This window comes from Rhyacophila brunnea, unplaced genomic scaffold (assembly GCF_057557595.1).
Source record: "Rhyacophila brunnea isolate RB1 unplaced genomic scaffold, BYU_Rbru_1.0 scaffold_24, whole genome shotgun sequence".
Taxonomy (NCBI): domain Eukaryota; kingdom Metazoa; phylum Arthropoda; class Insecta; order Trichoptera; family Rhyacophilidae; genus Rhyacophila; species Rhyacophila brunnea.
Genome location: NW_028232904.1, coordinates 17715161 through 17733241, shown reverse-complemented (window position 1 = coordinate 17733241; position 18081 = coordinate 17715161). Strand labels below are relative to the sequence as shown.

Below are 18081 nucleotides of genomic sequence, written 5' to 3'. Positions count from 1 at the left end.
GCCGTTCTAAAGACACGGAGTTTTCCCTCCAAACACCTTACACCGTTCGAATGTCACGACCCAATCATTGTCAAGCGCGCGTAACTCGCATATTTTGAATATTTCCGACGTAAATTGCGGGAAAGAAAAACGTAAATGCGGGTATTAAATGTACTGAAATACATCGGGACTGAAAAAATTACACGCAATTGTTGGGAAAACGTGAATTCCGGGCACGTAAAAACAAGGTTATACTGTATTCATATTATCAAACGATGGTACCTACTTAATGGAATTTGAATTTAAATTCTAATGGATTTAAGTTTTGTACTATTTCATTTGAGTCATTTTTTCGCGACTCGGGTTTCGCCTTTCAGCATTTTCTGGCACTATGTGCATTCACCAAAAGGTAAATACACACTAACAACGAATACAATTAATTCTAACTTATACAACAGATTAATACATACAATGAAGTAGGTAAAAACTTTATCACCTACCTATTAAATCTAGGATCACAATAAAAATATAGGCAACAAATTATGTATAATTGAAATGTTTGTAAAAAATCCTTATCACTAATAACACAATCAATAGGTGTAAACTTCGTCAAGACTCAAATATTTCCTAATATTTATTTGACAGTTGTCAATCATTATATTATTACTAGCTGACCTGGCAAACGTTATTCTGCCATATAAATTATTTCTAGTGAATATTTTGGTTGTTAAATAAAAAATAACGAATGTATCGTAAGTGTGTGGGGATGGGATCTATGACAGAAAGAGAAATAGAGTGCTGTAGACGATGACCGCCGATAAAAACAAAAAAATATCAACCATTCATTTTCTCAATTCAAAATGAGTAATGATGTTCATAATGAATGAATTACCTCTGACAGGATCTGGTTGTTTAATGTTTATGCAATATCCGTCTTGTCCCTTCCAGAAAATTAGCGGATATTGGAGAGCGTCGTATGAATGGTGTGTGTCAGCGATGATCTCCAGATTATTGTTTCTTCTTCGAATCACGATTTCTCGCGTCGATGTGCGGTCGCCAACCATGATTCCAGCAATGTCGTCAACAACAGGCGCATTGAATCGACGCACATGCTCTCCAGCTGGTGTTTTATCAGGATTGATGACAATAGCGTGATTTTCACTTTGCAATTCGTGCATGTCTGCTTTGAAGAATTTCAATAATTCATTGTGCTCATTCAACAGGGCGTCCAGTTCGCCGACGATGCGCCTGGCATTAGGCGAATTGAGGCTATTGTAGCCGCAACGTGCAACCACATGATTGATGTCCTCACCGCCCATGAAGTAGATTTGTAAAAATTTATGTGGTTCGTTTGGCATTGGCAGCAATGAGCCTACTTTGTGGTATACTTGACCTTTGATTTTGAACGTAGAATGGAATTGTTGACCATTTGCCGCAGTATTGTGAACTATTTCTGTTGCTCCGAACGAAGTCACTTGGAAGCATGGATTGAATGTGCGAATGGACTTCAGGAATAGGTTTGAATCTGGAACCGTGCCGATGAGCAAGCCGTTCAATGGTTCTGGTGGTATCTCAATTTCTGGTAGTTGCACTTTTCCTGATGCGCAACACATCCCGGCTGAGTCATGTTTGAATTTGAGCGCATGACAATGGGGACATTCTTTGTCCATAGCACCAATCAGCACTTTCGGATGAGCGAAATATTCAATATCTGGCTTGTACTCGAATGCGAGACGAAGGAACGAAGCGGATGTAAATGTTCGATGTACTTGTTGGCGTTGTCGGTCATTTGCTCTGCGTGTGTTAACTACGAACCGGCGCGCTTGGCTCCGTTCCAATTGTCGTTGTTGATTTTGTTCAGCTCGTGCCTCTTGTGATTGGCATGCACGCGTTTGCAACATGCTTACACGCACGTTTTTGTTATCTTGTTGGATTTGTTCGTCTGTTCTTTCTGCTCTACTATTTTGCATGTTTGTTGCTTTATTCATTCGATGGCCCAAATGGCCCCCCTTGCGTCTTGCTGGCATTGTGCACTGTAATACACGCACATAAAAATAGATAAATTAAAATAAATCGTACAAAATTTTGCACGCACTGCGTTGTGATATGCCGAATGAAATGTCAAAATGACGCGACGCTTCTCTTGAATTCTTCTCGGACGTAGCGCCATCTGTCATTTAACAACATAAATAATTTCGATCTGTTTGAAATACGAATGACGGTTAAATTTTTTCATACAAAAATAATAAAATCGCGATTAAAAAATGGGAGGGTGGGGGTAGGAGGGTGAAAATTTGGAGGTATAAGTATTTTTTTATGCCAAATAATAAAAAAAATACAAAAAAAAAATTGTCAAAAAAATAAAAGAAAATTTTTCTGGATAGAGATACCCTAATCACATAGCGGTATGAAATATACTTGTTGACCTATTCTCATACCTAACAAATCTCTATATATATAAAAATCTCGTGTCACGATGTTTGTGGTCGAACTCCTCCGAAATGACTCGACCGATTTTTATGAATTTTTTTATGTATATTTGTTAAGTATGAGAATAGGTCAACAAGTATATTTTATACCGCTAGGTGATTAGGGTATCTCTCTCTATCCAGAAAAATTTTCTTTTATTTTTTTGACAATTTTTTTTTTGTATTTTTTTTATTATTTGGCATAAAAAAATACTTATAACCTCAAATTTCCACTTTCCTACCCCCATCCTCCCATTTTTTAATCGCGATTTTATTATTTTTGTATGAACAAATTTAACCGTCGTTAAATAACGCGTAAAAACTTCGCTTGGCTTAGTGTGTCGTGTTAAAATAACATGACATTGGTTGAATAACAGATAGCACTACGTCCGAGAAGAATTCAAGAGAAGCGTCGCGTCATTTTGACATTTCATTCGGCAAATCACAACGCAGTGCGTGCAAAATTTTGTACGATTTATTTTAATTTATCTATTTTTATGTGCGTGTATTACAGTGCACAATGCCAGCAAGACGCAAGGGGGGCCATTTGGGCCGTCGAACGAATAAAGCAACAAACATGCGAAATAGTAGAGTAGAAAGAACAGACGAACAAATCCAACAAGATAACAAAAACGTGCGTGTAAGCATGTCGCAATTGCGTGCATCTCAATCACAAGAGGCACAAGCTGAACGAAATCAACAACGACAATTGGAACGGAGCCAAGCGCGCCGGTTCGTAGTTAAGACACGCAGAGCAAATGACCGACAACGCCAACAAGTACATCGAACATTTACATCCGCTTCGTTCCTTCGTCTTGCATTCGAGTACGAGCCAGATATTGAATATTCCGCTCATCCGAAAGTGCTGATTGGTGATATGGACAAAGAATGTCCCCATTGTCATGCGCTCAAATTCAAACATGAGTCAGCCGGGATGTGTTGCGCATCAGGAAAAGTGCAACTACCAGAAATTGAGATACCACCAGAACCATTGAACAGCTTGCTCATTGGCACGGTTCCAGATTCAAACCTGTTCCTGAAGTCCATTCGCACATTCAATTCATGCTTCCAAATGACTTCGTCCGGAGCAACAGAAATAGTTCACAATACTGCGGCAAATGGTCAACAATTCCATTCTACGTTCAAAATCAAAGGTCAAGTATACCACAAAGTAGGCTCATTGCTGCTAATGCCAAACGAACCACATACATTTTTGCAAATCTACTTCATGGGCGCGGTGAGGACATCAATCATGTGGATGCACGTTGCGGCTACAATAGCCTCAATTCGCCTAATGCCAGGCGCATCGTCGGCGAACTGGACGCCCTGTTGAATGAGCACAATGAATTATTGAAATTCTTCAAAGCACACATGCACGAATTGCAAAGTGACAATCACGCTATTGTCATCAATCCTGATAAAACACCAGCTGGAGAGCACGTACGTCGATTCAATGCGACTGTTGTTGACGACATTGCTGGAATCATGGTTGGCGACCGCACATCGACGCGAGAAATCGTGATTCGAAGAAGAAACAATAATCTGGAGTTCATCGCTGACACACACCGTTCATACGACGCTCTCCAATATCCGCTAATTTTCTGGAAGGGACAAGACGGATATTGCATAAACATTAAACAACGAGATCCTGTCACAGGTAATTCATTCATTATGAACATCATTACTCATTTTGAATTGAGAAAATGAATGGTTGATGTTTTTTTGTTTTTATCGGCGGTCATCGTCTACAGTGCTCTATTCCTCTTTCTGTCATAGATCCCATCCCCACACACTTACGATACATTCGTTGTTACTTTTTATTTAACAACCAAAATATTCACTAGAAATAATTTATATGGCAGAACAACGTTTGCCTGGTCAGCTAGTATACATAAAAAAATTCATAAAAATCAGTCGAGCCATTTCGGAGGAGTTTGACCACAAACATCGTGACACGAGATTTTTATATATATAGAGATGTGTTATGTACCTGAAAATCAGCTAGATAACTCATGAGCCCACTTATTTATGTAAGTATGACTATGTATAGGGCCCTTATAAATTTTATGTCGCCATTGACATTGTCATTGACATTAAACATATTAAACATTATTGACAAAACAAATATGGCACGGACAGAAGAAATCCTGTTTGATTACTGCCATATTAATTATTTATATGATTTTTCGCTACAGGAATGGCTACCCGAAACCGATAATCCCGACAGAGACGGCCAAGGTGGCCCTGAGAACCCTAGACAAATCGATCATGGAGGCGTATCTGGAACAGAAAAGTGACCCGCTGATTGGCACCATCGAGCCCTCGATGTACATCGGGAAGTTCGACTGGGACTTGAAATATAAACCGACTGATGTTCGGCCCTACGCCAAAGAATGCATTAATAATCTCATTGCGGTGCATGCGGAGGTATTTATTATGTATTCAAATTGATTGCTTATTTGCACGACTTCATAGATCGTTGAATTTTTGTGGCAATTCTTTATTTCGTGCAGTACAGCAGTTTTGCTGGTACAGTAAATATGGCTGATGAGAAATGTCAAGCTTGTTACTTCAATAGGTAATTAATTATTATGTTAATTTTTTCTGTCAAAAGTTTGAATATTACTTCAATAATTGAAAGTACACTAATATTTCACTTTAAGGTTAAGTTATGTCTCTGGAAAGTTGGTTTTAAAGCGAAATGTCGGATAATAACTTGTTTATTTCCATACAAATTCATACAAGGATTGGGTACAAGTTGAAAAAACCTTCTTCTATAAAGATAGAGCATAAATGTATGAAATTTAAGAAAAAAAGAGAACCTCTGGTTTACTTGTTAAGTTAGCTAATACATATGCAGATATTGTCAAAATAAGTCTTGAATACTTATATTCAAAGGATTGGATAGTATATAATTAAATTCAACTTTAATTTGACATTTCACACATCTCACATAAATTGCCATATCAAAGCAGACATTTATATATAAAATTTAGCTATAAATAACCTTTTGCAAGCTACTCTCTGATCAATTTTATGTAATCAGCCAAAAGCAATACATTGATCATTATTCTTATCATGAATAATGACATAAAACACAGAGAAATACGTTTGTAAATTATGTAAATAAAGCATCAGACTTCAAACCAGAATGCGAGTCACCATTTTGTTTTCGGAGCTCCCACTAGAAGAAAATAATGAATTTGTTGCCAATACAGCCAAAAATAAGTGCATTCTTTGCTTGGTTTTTGAAACTGAATATTATTGCATGTTTTGACGAGATTCCATGCCATGCCCTTTAATAAAAATTATTCAATTAAAAACAAAATTATGTAGAAGCAAATTGTCAAAATGGACCCATGTGACAATTTTATTTGTGAATTTAATAAGGACCATGAGATTCTCATTAAATTATTTTTGGGCAATTCTTTATTAAATTAAAGCTGTAATATTTTTTTTACCTGAGTCTTTTTTTACGTAAATGTAGACATTTCGTGAGTGGAGAACTACAAGGTTCTAAGTGTTTGTCCTTGGCGAAATAAAAGTAACGATGAGGCAGCTTAAAATAATACTTTATTGGTGAGTTTCTTTTCTCAAGGATGAACACTTAGAACCTTGTAATATTAGGCTCGCGATTTAGCTATCTGTTAACTGCCATATTGTGTGAATTTTCTATTAGGTATATGCTTGGCAAATTGAGAATCGATTTTTCCATTTTTAAAAGATCTCATAATAAACCAACCTGTTATGTATCTATAATTTATGTTATCATTTGTACAAACTCTGTTAAATTTAGGCTAACGCAATTAATCAATTGTCTCAGTCTTGCAACATTGTTTGAATTATAGATTTGTTATGAGGTTCAATATTATTATCTGTTCCAGGTTCACAGTATATCTCCGTCTCTGGTCCGAGCGGTGCTGTCGCAGATAATCGAGACTGTCGGTCAGGAAGTGGCACGTCTGATGGGATGCTGCCGAGATCAATTCTCCCCGTACGGTGCATTGCAAGCCCGCATCGATCTCACCACTCTACGTGACGTCACCAAGTTGTTGCTCACACAAAATGCAAAGTAATGATAGGAAATACTTTGAATGTTTTAAAACCTCAAATACATACCTATTAGAAAAAATTCCAGAAAAAGGTTAGACCGAATTAGATTCAAACCAACATTATTCGCTGTCCGGGTGAGCGCTCTTATCCAATGATAATCAATTAAGCTTCTAGGATTTATCATGTGACAATCCAAACCTTTCAAGAATCCAAATGTCTTACGTACACTCTACATCTCATTAGTGCGTAGCATTCTTGAATACGTGTCGATTATCTGGTGTCCTTATGAGGTTTCCTATAAGCTTATTTTAGAATGCGTCCAGAAGAAATTTCTTCGATGTCTTTATTTTAAGACATATAACTATTTTCCTTTCGATAATTCGTCAAATGATTATTTTCCAAATGCCTTTCTGCAAGGCATGCTTACTTTTCATTTTCTCAAATCTCGTAGGTCTCTTCTGCTCTTGAAACACTTTTGCTTGATATCGTGAGGGATGGTTTCCAATCCAGGTGCCCTAATGAATTTGAATTTACATGCGCCTGTCAATTATCTACGTGGTCGCAGCCATGATTTATTCTGGATCGGAACAGTTTCCTCGTGTCAAGCCTACCAGGCACAATTAGCGAGGGGTGCAAGACTAATCAATGCGCTCCCCAAAGGCGTAGACATTTTCGGTGACGTGCTATGTATTTTGTATTCGAAATTTTATTTTTCTGTTTAAAATTGTGTCCTTTTATTTTCAAAATTTAATTTTTCTGTAAAAAATTGTACTTTAGTACCTGTTTTTTTTTAAATTTTATTTTTTATTATTTTATATATTCTCTTCTCTCTTGTGAGGGTAATATTTGTTATAATGTAAATCTCATGTTGTGCACGTCTTGAATTTAGATTTGTTATGTCCACAATGTTTTTTTTCTTAAATAAATAAACATGATTTATAGCTGGTGTTAAGATTTATATGGAGACATTTACAGCTGTTTGTTATCATTTTTGGCTTCTGAGATCTCTAGTCGCAATTGATATAGTAAAACTAGCACCCCCTTTTTACTCTTTTTACAGAAATAAAAAATATTATCAATGTATCGGTATGAAACGACTATATTGCAAAATAATAAGTGTAAATGGAACGTCTAATCGCAGTTGATTTTGTCACGTAAAACCAATAATTTATTTTAATAACAGAAACACAATGCACAAACACTTGCAAGTGCACCGGTTTTGAAGATTTTATTGGATTTTTTAGCATAGGTGTTTGGATGTCAAAAATTTGCAGACCACCAGTGGTCCGCGAACCACCGGTTGAGCGACATTGAGCTAAAGTGATGGTACGCTGTTGATATCCAACATAAATAGTACACACTAAACTTTGTCAGTCATATTTATTTGTTTTCATTGAACTAAGAATATAAAATATTGAAGATGGTGCTGGTTAGTTTTCGAAATTCAATTAAACCCTGCCTAACCAAACCATAATTGATAAATAAATATTCTTCTATCTACTTATAAAATATGTATGGTTATAAACAAATATTTTTGACTATTATCTACTATGGCTTGGATTAGGTTTAATTTAGGCAGGGTTTAATTAAATTTTAAAAACTACCAAACACTATCTACACATTGTAGTCTTAGTTCAATGAAAACAAATAAGTTTGACTGACAAAGTTTAGTGTGCACTATTTATTTCAGGTCATAACAGCCTCCCTCCACCCTTCGCCACTGCATGACATGGGTAGACACAAAGTCAGGGATTCTTAAAGACGCCACTTTATGTCCATATGCTCCAGGAGCGAACATGGATTAAGAAAAGGAAGAACACAATTCTAGAATTATTAAGATAAGTTACACTATCTGCAAAATATGTAATTGTAAATGTTTTTCTTTCTTTTTCAGGAATTATTTTGATGATGCGTTGGAATCCATCCCAGAAATAAAATCGGCTGATGACAAAAGGTAATAATTACACTACATACTTACTAACTAATTATGCCTCGCTTTATGGCCGAGATAGGTTCTTGGAAAGTTGGCTGTATAGTAAAATTTCATATAACTAATCATAATATATTTTCATACAAATACTATTTAAGTCAAAGATAAACTTGCAATAATTATTATAAAAAAATGTAATAAAATGAGAATTTGTCCCGTCTTATTATTATATTTATTATTAAAATTTAGTTTATTAAGTTTTCTATGCTGTCCCTAAAAGGTTTTTGACTAATTCATACTTTTAATATTTTTTATATTCATTTTAAAAAACATTGATTTTTATGAAAATATAAATGTAGCTTGAAATCTTTTTTATTTATATGAATTGATATTAAGTACATATTTATTAACTAATACAGTTGAAATTGTAAAGTATCAAAAAAATGTCTCAAATTGCAAGCTTCATATTTTTCCGCTAGGTGCCTCTGACAGGTTACCTTAAAAAAAAACGTTTTAATTCAAATTAGATTTTATTTATTTCAAAATTTATCATAATATATATTTCAAATTCAAAATAAATGCATTCTTCATCGGGATCAATGTGAAGTAGGATATTCCTCTCTTGTTTGAAATGAGAAAGCGCTGTTGACAAACCCTGGGGTAGTTCTTGCCATGTCATTTGTCAAATTTTATAATGCAGGTGATTCAGTATTCATTCCAAATATGTTCATCTCCAATTTATGTATTTATTTGCCCAAACAGGCACAATATATTGAAAAGTAAAAAAAGAAATTGGGCTGTAAATTTAAACTATGCTATACCATACAACGAGCGGCCGTGTACTGTTGTATAAAGCCTTTCCCTCATGGAGAAACTAAAATCCGATGAACTTGTTGCTGATGGAGCTCATAAACTGGTCAATGACTGATGCTTCGCACACGGCGCTACTGAAACCCACTAATAATCTCATAACCTCAAACTGTCAAAAACCCATTGTCTTTCCTACTCCATTCCAAGCTTTTTCCGTAATATCTTTACAGGAATATTCTGGCAGCCTGTACAGGCAGGGGATTTCTCAACTTCTGCCACGAATTTTAAATTAAAAATCAGTTCACCTAGCCTTTAGCCTTCAGTGCTACCATTTTTGCTACATCACTGTTTTATGGGTGATCGGAAACTGAGAGACTGGGAGACTAGCATGTCGCGTCTCTTCAGTTTAGTCACGAACGTTTTGAAACAGAGATTTCAGTATTGCCGTGAGCAAGCCGCCATTGAAATACATCAGCTAGATACTGGCTGGAATTTTAGTTTCAATCTTGTCTTTTTTGAGTATTCTCGTTAGCGGAAGGCCTTAGTGTATTTTTTCTCTTAAAGAATATTTTAATTTCAGCCTACTACTATACTTAAACCAATTCAGTCTGTTTTATTTTATATTTTATCTTGCAGGTTAAAAGATGAGATTATCCAAGATTTCCTCAACAGAACAAAACTGCAAATGATGTGCTTTAAGAATTGCTAATGAAAACCTAAAATTAAATAATCATTACTATTACTAGATACCTATATTTATATCATTAAAATTATCATAAATTTAATAAACGTATTTACAAGAAATTGATTGAGTTTAATTTGCAATACCTTTCTCCAGTAATAGCATAGTAAAATCCAACCCAATTTATGTGAATTTCCAATACACACTTCAGTGAAGCCTAAATTTTGATCGGTTGTCACTCCGATATATTCCCAAACGTCTCTTTAAATGCCTCAAAATAAGCCCAATCACATTGGCTGTCGTTTAGTGGCCAAAATGTTACCACTTCTACAATTAATGTTGGGTTTCATCTTGTGTACTTCCCAGGTCTTTCCAGATGTTATGGTATTAAAACTTCTTTATAATATAAAATCTATTGTTTGGGCACTGCATCACTTGAATTAAGGATTTATGGTGATGGGTTCAATAGAATATTTTTGGACTCCTTTACTTGAGGCTAAGGATACTATGCATAGTATTATCTGACTGACTTTCTTTTAGATACCTATGCTTACACACTGCATATCGTCGTTAATTTTCTACAAACACGTATCTCAATTTTTGTCAGTTTTGAGTTGTTTGAGGTAATGAATTCAGAATTTGAATATGCACATATTCCACTAACACGTATCTCAAAACATACTTTATAACATAATAGATTTAAGCAATGACAAAAAAACTCGTATCACAATAAGACTTTTATAAATATTATAAACTCGTATCTTGAGTTACGTGTTTATAAGTACACAGAATACTGAACTCCGACAGATGATTATACTGAAGTTTTTTCTCGTAAGTCAAGATACGTGTTTACTGTAGTAATATTGTGGAATGAGTCACAGTAAATTTGCAACGCATTCTCGTATCTCTGACAATATGACTAAACGGTCGAAAGTATAGTGTGATAAATTGAAGAAATATAACATTTTTTTCATGAAAATATGGATATTTTATAGAAGAAAATTTATTTCTGAATTAAAGACTGAGAGAATAAAGTTGTTATTTGCCTCTCCTGAAAAGTTGTGTTTTTTGAGATACGTGTTTGTAGAAAATTACGACGATATGCTAAAAATGGTTTTAATGATTGTCGGTAAACAAATAGTCAGAAATGTCCGCCTGCACATTGAGGAGCCTGCATAGAGAATGGAGCATGTTGAATACCTCGGTTGGCGTCTACATGAAGACTGAAGTCCAGACCATGAGTTTAATACCTCAATCTCTTAATAGCCACTCGATGGAAGGCGATCAGGTGCTACATCAAACCCACACTGATTGACTAAATTGAAGCCTGAACGTTGCAGGAATGAGCAATAAGAAGACTGGAGGCTTGGGAAACACAAAGCTATCCTGGGTTGATCACATGACCAATGAGGCCATTTGAACATAAACTAAGACAACTTATAGCTATTATCAAGTGTAGTAAAGTTGCATACATCAGCCAAATCGTACCGTGAGTGTAAAACCAAGGCATCTGCAAATTTTTCAATTTCGAGATTAAATGCAAAACAACTACAAAAGTCATGAACTTGATAATGTAAAAGTGAAGTAACTGAAAGAACATGCAATATAATGTAGATAATATAAACCTAATATTGTTTTTTTTTAGAAAATTTATTTCTCATAACCCTAATATATCCAAAATATGTCTTTTGCAGATGCCTTGGTTTTACACTCACAGTGCGAAATATTCCGCAATGGGAAGTATTACTCAAACTCGATGCGGGGGAACGTATATAGAAGGAGATTCCCTTGGCTGCGTAACCTCCGTCAGGGGCTTAATGTTCAAGGCGTTGGGGATTTGATTCAGATTAGGTGTACTGCAAGTTGGGCGCCTACTTTTGATAGAAGACGGCAGTGGCGAAGACTCCATACTAGGCGATTATTTAAAGCCTACCTTCTTAAGAAAAATATTTTTTAATTTTATATTGACATATTAAATAATAATAGTATAATCACATACCTAATAATATATTTAATATGCCCAACGACATCTATCGTGTAATTGTCATAACAATTTTACGATCTTTTCCCCTATTTCAATAAATACCATTTATGCCATGTCTTTAAAGTTTAAAAAAAATAGGCGACATCTCGTTTCGCTTCACATATTGTATGGATTATGTTCGCGTGAATCGAAAGTTTTTTTTATATGAAGTTTGTTTCTCATAATTTCAAGACGTCTGCAGCGGCCCATACAAATCGGTAAGCTATTTAAGGAGCGCTTACATATTACGTAAGTGCACATTTATTCAAAATAATTAATAAGATAATATAAAAAAAAATAACATCTATGGGATTCAATCACATATAATATTGATTGTTGTTAAAAATATAAAATAATTTATCTCGTGATTTTTGTTTATCAGTTAGTTCATTCATAGACTAAGACAATTTATTCAGTCAGGTTATGTCAGTTGAAATCTGATATTGTACATAATAAGTCTGTGTTTTAAAATATAGAAGTATTTTAAAGTGTCTAGTTTTACGGGTTAAATTATAAATTGGTATCTTGCGTTTATAAATGTTCAGGAAAATACAGAATTAAAATTAATTGCTTAATTTTATACCTTCAGTGAGCTTTAGAAATTACATCGATTTTTGTGTACCTATTCATCCGTATGTAGTAATGTCGGATTATCTTCTTATTTCCCGTAAATATATCTAACAAGTGTGCTTTCTCTACAGCCTACCTTTTTCTAAAAGTCACCCTTCGCCACTGGAAGACGGGCACCAAAGGAATACTATTATTTTCATTGTTTTTTCATGTCATGTTGAGACTGTCTTCAATTTATAATTTGTCAATGTTCCAGTTAAAAACTTTTCCGTTTTCTTTTAAATCCTTGTGAAATGGGCTTAATACATTGAACTTTGTATGGACAATTCTCTTTGAAAATTTCATAATAAGTGCAGTATTTAACAGTGCAACTTTTTCCAGTTGTTTCCCTGTAATACTGCACAAACAGTTTGTATATTTCCTTAATATTTAGGGCGGGATCACTGAAATGTTTCAATTCGGATCCGGACAACAATGCACATTTGGGTAGAAGTTCCCAATGATTTCGAATAACAGTCCTCATATCGTTTGGTAGTTTATTTGGTCTATTTTTATGTTTCCCGCGTTTATCTTCCACAAATAATTCGTCCGATACAACGGATTTTAGTATCACCTTCAAGCGGCCCTCGGTTATTTGTAAAATATTCAACAGCAACATTTTACATACCGGCAACATTCCTACACCTGTATCAATATGATAAATAAAACTATATCTACGCCTTGCATCGCCAGGTTTATCTTTCAGTTCATTTTTTTCAATCAATCGTAAAATCATCGTGTCCTGATATTCTTTGTCACCTATACTCCAAAATGATTTAAAAAATTCTTCTTGGGTATCTTCGTCTACTTTCTGGTAACACTTTTTCAGACAGCATGTTTCAGCATATTTGAATACTTTACTCCCAACAAAATCGCCAGTACTTGGAGAAACATAAGATTTGCCAGCATACTTCTTTCTTTTGGCTACTTCTTTGCTTAAAGTACTGTTGTGTATTATATGTTGATGCACAATAAGAGGCTCGCAATCGCTTGAATCCGATCCGCTACTATCGACCGACATTATAAATGAATTTATTCACCGAATAAAAAATGCTTCAGGTTCAAATTTTGAGGTTAAGTCAGCAATCTTTATTATTTACCCATTACGCTCCTGAATATTCATGATAAAGGCGAATTTGTTGTTTATTATTATCCCCTTAAACATCGCAGATACCTATCTGAAATTCGATAAAAAGACATTTAAGAAGCGAATTTCAAATTATAAAATAATATAATTTCACTGTAAATTACGATTATAAGCGATTCATAATATTATTAAGGCTGTACTTTTACTCACCATAATACAATAAATAAAGTGCTTATTACTGGTAGGTATAACATTCAAGTTCAATTTAAATAATAACATTGCATTCGACTCTTGTCAGCTGTCACAAATCATAGACAACAAAGTAATGTAAATAGATTTGATAAATTTATATTAGTCTATGGATTGGATAATGTTTACCACAGGCAAAAAATAAAGATTACACAATATGAAATATTGAAAGGAGTTTTACCTACCAATAAAACTCTTATTATTCATGTTGACTTTGAAGTCCTTGGAATAGGGTTTGCTCTTCCTTCTTCGCGTGAGGTGTTATTCTACTAATTTAATTTTCTTTTTCTTGTCGTTGGTCATGCACCCTTTTTATTTACTGGTCATGCCCGCGCGTCCCTTTTTATGTAGGGTTTGGGACTCCTTTGTCTTCATTATGATATGGCTCAAGGAACCAGGTAGAAGTTACCTGGACTTCAAAGTCTACATGAATAATAAGAGTTTTATTGGTAGGTAAAACTCCTTTCATTATTCGAATTTGAGTCCTTGAGATATCTGTTTGTTATGGTGTTGGGTATGCCAAATTCCTGTATGTGACAATGATTCATTTACGAGGTATAGACCATCGTGACGTTCAATGTATAGGGTTGAATAGATAAGTTAATTGGTTCTTTTCCCCTTCTGATAGTGGTGTGTCCATCGTTCTCTGGTAGTTGTGAAATGTCGACTCACTACGCCAGTCACCTCTTTTTAAGATATCATCTATTGGGTATATTTACAGTTTAAGGAAGCCACCACTGAGCGGACACTGCCTGGTGGTTCTTGTACCCCTGCTTCCAACAGTACTGACCTTATCCAATTCCCTATAACTGTCCTGGTGGCTGGTTTTGGTGGTCCTCTTGAAGACATAAATAATTCCGAAATATCCCCACCTTCCTCTCTCATTGGGTTTGACATGCAGATGAGTTTCCGTAACCAGAATACTGGGTCGATGTTCTGACACGTGGAAGCGCTTAGCTTCCATTCCGATTGACGATGCTTGGCGGTATCTGTCTTTGCGCCAAACATTGGCCATACAATTATGTGGTTACCTTTATCCACTAATCCATTGTCTACTATTACTGAGTAGTATGAGGTCATGAACCCTTCGTCCCGATGCGGGAAGCAGCCGAGTAGCTGTCCTGCGAGACGTTTCGTATAGGTTTACTCCACCGGTGTTGTTTTCCTAAGATGATCTAGGTACCACGCGTCCAGGATCCCAAACGGGTGGTTTGACGGGTTTGGTTTTATGTACCGAAATTGCCTTTAACATATTGTGTTGTACTACCACGTTGATGCTGATATCTTCAATGATTATCGGTTTGCAAAATGTGGCTATGGCTGACTTATGCACCAGGATGGTGTTGTACGACAAACCCTCCGTGTTGTGCAAGTAGCCTAGGTATCTAGCCAATTCCATTGGTTGAGGGCTATTATGATCCATTTGGTTCGTGTTACACCATGTCATTGTCTTCCATTTGTTCCAAGCTGATTTGTAAGTTTTTAGAGTCGAAGGCCGCCATCTGGAAGTAAGGAGTGCCCTTTCTTCCACCATTCAGTTTGATGTTATTTCACCCCACCCGAAATTATCCATAGTTAAAGGGACAGGTCCTGGGTCCTTGGAGGTGGACGGTTGGTCTCCGTACCTACTAGTTTCGTATGTAAGTGAGGTATTGTATAAGGAGGTACTATCGCCTTTTTTCGTAAGTCTACTCACCAAAAGCATTGTTTCCAGCTCGGTGCCACTAGTAAGTACTTCCCTTTTGCTGAGTTCAGGTGCGCTAGGACTCGTGGAAGTAAGTTTGGTGGGGGAAATATCCACGCCAGTCTCAAGCCCTATACTCAGCCGAAGGCGTCGTGAAACAGCGCGCCACTGTCTGTAACGTCTCGTGAGACGTACGTTGCAACGACATGTGCTGTTTCGCTTGCGAATAAATCCACCTCGGGAACTCCCCATCTTTGAAACAGGGGGTGATTGCGGTGTTGAGGTGCCATTCGGGAATGAGTTGTCTGCGGAAGAGATGATCTGCCACGCAATTGTAATTTCTGCTGAGTTATTGTGCAGTAAACGTGATGTTGGCTCGACTGGTAAATACTAGTGTCTGTCGGCATAGGTTTAGGAGGGTGGCAGATTTTGTGCCGCCTTCGTTGTTGATGTATGCCACCACTGTTTTGTTGTCTGTCTGCAGAATCAGATCTGATCCTATGATTGCTTGTATCTCTTCTTCTATCCAATCTCTTTGCTTGTACCCGAGATTGAATTGCAAGCATTTCCTTCCTGTTGGAATGCCATGCCATGCTAACTGGTCTTGTTTCCACGTACCTGGTAGGTGGTGTTCATTCAGTTGGGCTCCCCAGCCTGTGTCGGCTGAGTCTGTCGTCAGGAAGTGATTGAATGTCGTTCTGTGTGTCAACTCTGAGGATCCTATCACCTGGAGCCACCACATGATGTCCTGTTAGGCCTGTGGTGGGATTGTCGCCTATTGGTGAGAATAAGACCTCGATAATATTGATAATTGATAACTGGAGCTTTGTAGCCGTCAGCAATGCAACCTTCCTTGTAGAGGTAGGATGCGAAGTTAAGTCGCCCCAGAAGCGATTGAACATGTGCCTGTCTGAGGGACCAACTGCCTTTTTGTACCTGCGTTGTGTCAACTCTGAGGATCCTATCGCCTAGACCCACCACATGATGTCCTGTTGAGCCTGTGGTGGGATTTTCATCAATTGGCAAGGATGGGACCTCGGCCATATTGATGACTGGAGCGCTGTAGCCGTCGGCAATGCAATCTTCCTCGTGGAGGTAGGATGTGAAGTTGAGTCGCCCCAGAAGGGATTGGATATGTGCCTGTCTGAGGGACGAACTGCCTTTTTGTACCTGCGTTAGCAGATGGTGACGGAATGCTACACACTTCTCCAATGACAGAAACCTCCGCTTGTTGTGTGTCCCACGTGATGTCCAGGAACCCTCATTGTTGGCTTGGGATCAGACAGGATCTTTTTATATTTATTAACCACCCTAAAGACTGTAGGAAGGTTATCCAGTATTCCACCTGAACCGAGACTGTTTCTCGGATTGGTTGGCTACTAATAAGTCGTCTAGATAAGTGAATATTCTCAGCCATTCTTTCGTAGGCGTTCGGCGACCTAATTGGTCAGGGATGCAAACATAATCGGAGCGGCTGTCGTGCTGTCAAACGGGAGACACGTGAATTGTAGGAGCTCCCCTCGGTAGGCTAGTCGAACGAATCGACGATGTTGAGAAGCCATGGGTACCTGGAGGTACGCCTGTCTTAGATCTATTATTACTAGCCAGTCTTCTTTTTGTAAGACGGCTGGAACCTCGTAATGGTGAATTAGTTTGAATGGCTTTGGCTGTAGGAACGCATTCAAACGCTTTCGATTGAAAACAGGGCATAGGGTCCCGTCCTATTTCTTGATCAGAAACAGGGTTGAGATAAAACTGGGGGTTGGACCCGCTTCTTCTAGGACCCCTGAGTTCTTTAACTCCTCGATCTCGAGAGTGACCTCTGCTGATTGTTGCGTTTGAAATTCTTTCCGTAAAAGTAAAGAAGGACTTACCAATGGTGGTGTCCGCACAAAAGGTATGCGGGCAATATTTTTACCAATGTTGGGGGGGGGGGGGTACCCTACGCCATCCAGACTCCCCAAAAGTCTCTTAGGTGGCCCCCAATGTTGTTGGTCGTCCAGATGCGGTCACCTTCGCTTAGGTACGGATCCCTGGTGGAGCCCGTACCTCCGATGGAGAACTCCCTTCCCACAGGACTTCTCCCCTTGGAAGTACCCCGGCCATAATGTGAGTTCGAGGGCCTTCCGGGACTCTGAGCTCGGAGGAATCCTTGATAGTGCCCCCCGAGTGAAGGTATCCTTCACTGAAGCGAAATCACCTGGCGCCGAGCTTGTATAATCTCGGTGCGCTTCCCGGTAAGGATCTGAGTCATGTCCTCGCAAATTTTATTATGCGTTGTCCCCAAAACCCTCTTCAATTTTTTGGTACAGGCTCATCGCTGTTATGATGTTTTGAGGATTGATTACCCAATCCACTAACCCTTGCATACCCTTACAGAAGCTGTCCCGTTGGGAAAACATCACATTCTGGAGGGCCGCGATGGTCCTCTCCGTCAGATGGTTAGCTGATGACGAGTGGTCGTACCGACGCAACTGTTTTTTTTTTTAGCATTGTGTTTGGGTGTA

The 18081-nt window shown here is 37.4% G+C and overlaps 1 protein-coding gene across 1 annotated transcript in view; it reads left to right on the top strand.

The window, feature by feature from the left end:
* The window catches only part of Sec5 (exocyst complex component secretory 5), a 28119-nt gene extending 18045 nt beyond the window's left edge, over positions 1 to 10074 (top strand). The window contains exons 12-15 of the mRNA XM_085951274.1: positions 4643 to 4874; positions 6332 to 6519; positions 8395 to 8454; positions 9877 to 10074. Coding sequence (XP_085807400.1) covers positions 4643 to 4874; positions 6332 to 6519; positions 8395 to 8454; positions 9877 to 9949 — 553 coding nt within the window. The 3' untranslated portion in view covers positions 9950 to 10074. The remainder of the gene's footprint in view (positions 1 to 4642; positions 4875 to 6331; positions 6520 to 8394; positions 8455 to 9876) is intronic.
* Positions 10075 to 18081: the final 8007 nt, after the last annotated feature.